General features: G+C 27.5%; 1 protein-coding gene across 1 annotated transcript; it reads right to left on the bottom strand.

The window, feature by feature from the left end:
- Positions 1 to 3147: 3147 nt before the first annotated feature.
- LOC123659507 (nuclear envelope phosphatase-regulatory subunit 1 homolog) lies at positions 3148 to 5781 on the bottom strand. Its single transcript, XM_045594719.1, has 4 exons — positions 5562 to 5781; positions 4851 to 4922; positions 3781 to 3915; positions 3148 to 3363 (listed from the first exon to the last, which is right to left on the bottom strand). Exons 1-4 carry the CDS (start codon positions 5587 to 5589, stop codon positions 3218 to 3220), a joined length of 381 nt encoding a protein of 126 aa, XP_045450675.1. The 5' UTR covers positions 5590 to 5781; the 3' UTR covers positions 3148 to 3217.
- Positions 5782 to 6207: the final 426 nt, after the last annotated feature.

The raw sequence follows: 6207 nt of genomic DNA, 5'->3' as shown, positions 1-6207 counted from the left end.
TTTATATTTATAGATAAAAATCAAGTCATCTGAAATAAAATAAAAACCCACCCCAAAAGGAACGTATATTATAGAGATCAAGTTACAACAAACTGCGTTACTATGTAAGTAGTAGTTAGATTTGAATGTTGTAGTTAATGTAATGATTAATGTAAGATATATTCTATGAATACATTTTATTAAATAGGTGTTCGACTCTAAACTTTAAAAAAAATCCTAGCTTTTTAAATTTTAATTTCTCTTTATATACGAGCTACTCTGGCAACGTACTTCTGCATAACCGTCCAATACTAATTTTCTTAGTCCTAAAAAACGTCGATAAATTGAAACATTAATACTGACTGTCGCATACGACTAAATAATCAATCGCATATGAAAACGAAGTGTCTTTCTCGTAGAATTTTTTTCATCGTAAATTATAGCTGTGGCGCACGTGAAACGATCATACAGAACAAGTCTGTCAAAGAAGCTCGTCTCTTAAAAAATTTAAAAATGGCTAAGTTCTTTTACGTGGAACGTGATCTATAACACCTATAGAACCACCCATTTAAAGAAACGCAGTTAGGAGTCGAACACTATATGATTTTATGAAATTTTAAGGCCCAAAAATATATCAGTGAAAATTTCGTGATGTACATAGATTACCTCAAAACGATAAATGCGTAAAATGATTTTCAGAAATATTTAACTAGTGTCTCTTCATAAACTATTATAACTAATATAAAAAGTGATGAAAAATATTATAATATGTGTATTTACGTGGTAAATAGAAGCACTCTATTAGATAAATCCAGTTAGGAAAAGCTTTAAAAGCGAACTGCATTACAATTATTTTTGAGAAATCTTTCCCTTACCCCACACATGTGCAAGGTTAGTTACGTAGATATATGTGTATGTATGTCACAACAAAAACAGAATTTATAAACTCACTTGTAAGTTAGATAATAAACCTTAAAACTAAACAAAGATTTACATTCAATGAAAAGAAACTGCCTTGAAATTAAGAACATTGTTTAACATAAAAAATAGTGATTAGGTCCGTTTGACTTTTCAATACATATTTTTGAAAATCGAACACCAAGTAAAACATTGATTATGACCACAGAATTGACAGACAAACTTATAAAGTTTTAGCCACAGATATAAAATTTAATTATAAAGTAAAGCAAATGAAAATATAGTAACAACACTAAAATTTTAAGTAGGTACCCTGCCATCAACGAGAAATATTATAACAGCTTTTAAACAGAAATCAACAAAAAATGTATCAGATGAAATATGTCTTCTAGACTGGAAAAGACTGAAATTCTACACTGACTCAAATACTCCATGAAAAAAATATTGCTTGATAAAAAATTTGTACTACATACAATGTAAACATAATTGTATAAACAGTAACGCATGTTAGTTACGAAGTAATGATATAGAACAGTAATCTTGTCCGAGTCAAGAAAAAATATAATTTAAATAACGCCTTTCAAGATTTAATTTTAAGACTATTGTTAAGAAATAGATTTATGCATGTACCATGTACCACTGCCTTGATGTTATGTATCAAAGTACTTTTAAAAGGAATTTTATATATGTTTTACTATTATGTAAAAATTGGCATAAGAGATAACTATTAAGCATACCATTTTTAGGAGTAATTACATTTTTAAAAAACATATACAACATATAATTATACGGATTACAATTTCTAAATAATAACGTAAATTGTCTGTAAAACAATACAAAGTTACAAAATGCTACTCACGCTCAAATATTAAAGTGTGGACATGTCTGTTATATTCTTTAGTATGTGTTGAAATTTCCTTTGCGAGTCTTCCACGCTATTCCTAACTTATATTGCACAATTTACTACATTTAACTAAAGAGATATTTCTAAATACTTACATATACAATTTTACTCTAAGTAGTTTTATTTAAGAAAACGTAGGTAAAAGCTTTAACGCACATTTACGGTGAACTCATGCTGTGGTGAGTTCTTACAAAATTATTTGATTTCTGTGTGTTCTTTTGGAAAAGCTCATTAATGTTGCAATTTTCGAATTTAATTTTCACATTGGTGCAAGAGAGAATTGTCGGGACGGGCCATATAGCGTAGATATTTATATATAATATATAACTTTTCTTATGGTATTATAACGTTCATTTATTTTCTTCAGTATCTGCGCTCAAGTGACGTACGTAAAGGCCTTACATAAATGAGTTCAATGTACTATAACGCGCAAAATGACCCAACGCTACGTTTCAACTCTGAACCAATGTGAACAGAACCTTATACTTTAAAATGCATATTAAATTAGTGTAGGACATTAAGTATTAAAATATTCTTAATTATATACTATTAGAAGAATTAGTTATATTAATTGCACAGTTAGCACAATATTGTTATTTATGTAATATTGATAGTATTGTTGAGATAATTATCTTCGTGGTTCGTTATTTAATGTTGTAATACCTATGCCTTTCTGCGTTCGCATTTATAAGGAATTGATTTGAAACCCTTACTGATTTAATGACTATAACCACTGCCCACGTTAAATACTTTCATTTTTCAAATATCTTAATGATTTTTTATAACTATTCGTAATACTAGTATGTAGATTAGAAGTAAAAAAATTGAGGCGAAAATGTTGGTTTTTCGAAATTAGCAAAATATGTATAGATAAATGAAATAGATTAAATATATTTTAATCAGTTGTTGTATTTCAAGGCTATTTATAATTATGAAGAAAGAGTTCCTCGCCTCTATTAATATATCTCTGTTTTGCATCTAACTCATATTTCAATATTTTCAAAGTTGCTATTTGTCTGTAAAGAGTAAAATGATAAAACAAAAACTAATTATTAATTATTCATATATATCGCGTACGATTGAATAGTTATTTCTGAAATGTTGCTTAATAATGTGATCTGTTAAAATTTGAATTAATTTATCTTTTAGCAGAATATATCTAGGAAAATATGTAGAAGCATTATGTAGTCTAACTGTTATTCTTTATTAATGAATGGATTAAGTCAATTGTGTTTAACTAATAATTGTTTAGGATGTGTATGATAAACCTATTTTCTTAGTTATCATTTATTTATAATATAAATACACCAAAGTTATAAAATTATAAATAATAAACAATTAGTCCCTCATATTGTGTTTTATTTATAAACAATTTTTGTTAACAGTAATAATATTTACAAGAAAATTATATTTAAATTAATTATTAGCGGGTCTAGGCTTTAGGATAAGTTTCCCAGTTTCATCGCAAGACATGTTGAAATCATTGAGAACTGATCTTGTCCGCGCTGTTATAATGCTTGGTGCTATCACTCTCCTATGTACTCCCATCATAAACAATAGAACTGAAAAAAAATATATAAAAAAAATTACACCATGGATCATTTCTCACAAGACCAAATACATCAAATTTTATTTATTTAAATCAAGATAACGTACTGTACTAAAACTAAATTTGTTATCAACTTTGCACACTAGTTTTACAAAAAATTAAAAGTATCTATAATATGTATAAGACATGATACATAATTTATTGGTTAATTTGACACAATAGAACCACGCATGTTCCTAAAATTTTCCAATAACTGTGGAATTAAGCTTCATATGAAGAAAAACTCTATAATTTTTTCAGATTAATGAATTCCAACAGCGTCAGAGTAGCATGGATAATTTTAAGTAAAACTTGTGCAGGCTACTTTATAGTAAGATATGGTAGCTCAAGAAATAGTATAACTATTATTACATATTTACGTAAAGCTTACCTAAAAATGTAGAAGTTAAAGCAAAGAACGGATGGTTCCACAGCGATTGTGTTAAAGATACAACTGGTGTGAGAGGGTCAGTTAGCCAGTGCCATGCGGCAATCGCTGTGCACACAGACACAACAGCCAGGAGAACTAAACAAAATATACAGAATTTATTTAAATTATTAATATACACGTATTTCATATACAGTCAACCGGGGTAACATTGACAGATCATGACTACATTTTTTTAGCTAACTTTGAGAATGTTAAATATGAGACAAGAGTTAATTTAATATGTGCTCTCAGGTTGGTTTTCATACTCTCAAGTTATTTAACGGCTATACAAATCATAATATGTATCAAAACTGGCCATTTTGTTATCTGTCAAAGTTATTACCCCTTTATGGGTAACTTTGACACAGATGAGATTTTAAGATAGTAGCAAAATTTTCGAGTTATCTAAAAAGTTTACCACTGAATAAAAAACACAAAAATTGCTTGCAGAACGTTTAGCAAAGTTTTTGACATTAACTTCGTTTGATAGCTTTTTTTTTCAGAGTTCATTTAAAAAGTTTGTTATGTAAAAAAAAATTATAAATTTAATTTTACGCACTAAATGTGGACCACGTAAAAAATTAAAAATAATTTTGCAATTTGACTGTCAAAGTTACCCCTGTCAATCAAAGTTATCCCGAGTGACCATACTTTCATTATGCATATTAAGGTTGAATATAAGATAACGTTATAAGGCTTTAAATTGGCCTTTTGCCTTATCTAAATAGTTGTACAAAAAAGCTTCAGAGAATATTTTTTTTTATACAATATCTGTTCCTAAGATAAGCAAAATAGTGCTTACTGTGTTTTAGGTACAGCTGACAAATATAGCTAATTTTTTTACACATGTACATTTATGAAATACATTATATAAATAAATACTTATATTACACCCAGACGTGGGGTAGAAATTGAATCCGTACCCTCTGAGCAGAAAGCAGGATCACTGCAAACTGCACAAATGGGCTTGTTAAAATTCATACAAACATCTTAAAAATTGAAATTATTAAATAATATTATTTATAACTTACTTCTCCACCTCATAGTAGCTGGCTGAAGACATGCTATTACTTCTGTCAAACGCCGTTCAAAAGCCTTCAAGTCTGTAAGAATGGCTTGTAATATTAGAAATAACACATTAGTATATACATGACAATCTTTAAATAAATATCATAACATTATCCATGATTACGATATAATGCTAAAATGTAAATATTTAAAATTACATATTTGTTAATATTTATTAAGAAATTAAAGGGACTGATTTAAAAGTCGAAAAAATAGCCTACAAATTTTATACAAATTGATAAATGAAATCTATATATATAAGAATTTTTACATGCAGTGTGTAAAAATTTCCTCTGTTATCGAAATTAAAATAACAAATAATATTAAAAAAATTAAGTCAGTTGCTACTTAGGAAATTACTTTCATTTAAAACTACAATTTAGTAACTAATTATTATTTGAAAAACAAAGATAAAAAAACAAAGATGTATAATATTGTTATATATAGGGAGAAAGTGAACTAATAGTAGATACTGAAAAAAAAAGAAACAAAAGAAAAGGTAATTCTTTTTAATAAAATAGCTATGCAATTGTAAAATCTTTTTATTAATGATCAAACATTCATTATATTTATTTATTATGTTTCTTACAAATAATCATAAAACGAAACACGAATTACTTTTATGACCAAATTTTTGTTATTTGCACATTTTATAAATGCAAAATAATACTTACCATCACAAGCTGTTTGTTCTAAAGACATTTTGCATTATCTCTAAAAATCTATGTATAATTCGTCATATCATATTACTTATTTAACTAAATTAATACATATTATTTATAACATAATACATTATTATAGCTATTAGATACCCGCATACAAATTCTATTATAATTTAACATTGAATGATTGAAGTATGAAGTCGCGTCACAGACGGTATACTTACTGTACTCTGTGGTCACAGACATGTCACAGATATGTATATAGGTGACAGAACTAGGCATGTCGATCTGAAATCGATTCCTCGGACCAAATAAATCGATTTTTAATCGATTTATTTGGTCCGCTTTTGTTTGAAAAAAAAATAAGAATCAATGTTCAATAAATCAATATAACTATGTTTTCTTTTTTTTTTGTTGTTAATGATACGACGTTAGACATCGTGCATTCGTTCCAGTTCCAGATTTGCAAAATGTTGATAATTCGGATACTGAAATAGTTGCTTCTTCTACTTTCTCTACATCAGTCTTAAAACAGCAAACATTGACTTCTTGCTTAACAAATAGAAAACCATTTGGAGGTAAGGCATGAAATCGAAATCTTTTTTGAATTCATTTTCATTAAAGTGAGATGCATACAAGATCGATTATTATGATTTTT

The sequence above is a fragment of the Melitaea cinxia genome, chromosome 14, assembly GCF_905220565.1.
Source record: "Melitaea cinxia chromosome 14, ilMelCinx1.1, whole genome shotgun sequence".
Lineage (NCBI taxonomy): Eukaryota > Metazoa > Arthropoda > Insecta > Lepidoptera > Nymphalidae > Melitaea > Melitaea cinxia.
Note: the sequence above shows the minus strand (reverse complement) of the source record. Positions and strands in the feature narration are given on the sequence as shown.

What these genes read in the sequence shown, in the direction of transcription:
- LOC123659507 (XM_045594719.1), bottom strand. Translation starts at nt 5,589, where the DNA reads ATGTCTTTAGAACAAACAGCTTGTGATG. An exon ending in AGAACAAACAGCTTGTGATG is followed by an intron (nt 4,923 to 5,561) that starts GTAAGTATTATT and finishes CCATTCTTACAG; the next exon opens with ACTTGAAGGCTTTTGAACGG. An exon ending in AGCTACTATGAGGTGGAGAA is followed by an intron (nt 3,916 to 4,850) that starts GTAAGTTATAAA and finishes TATTTTGTTTAG; the next exon opens with TTCTCCTGGCTGTTGTGTCT.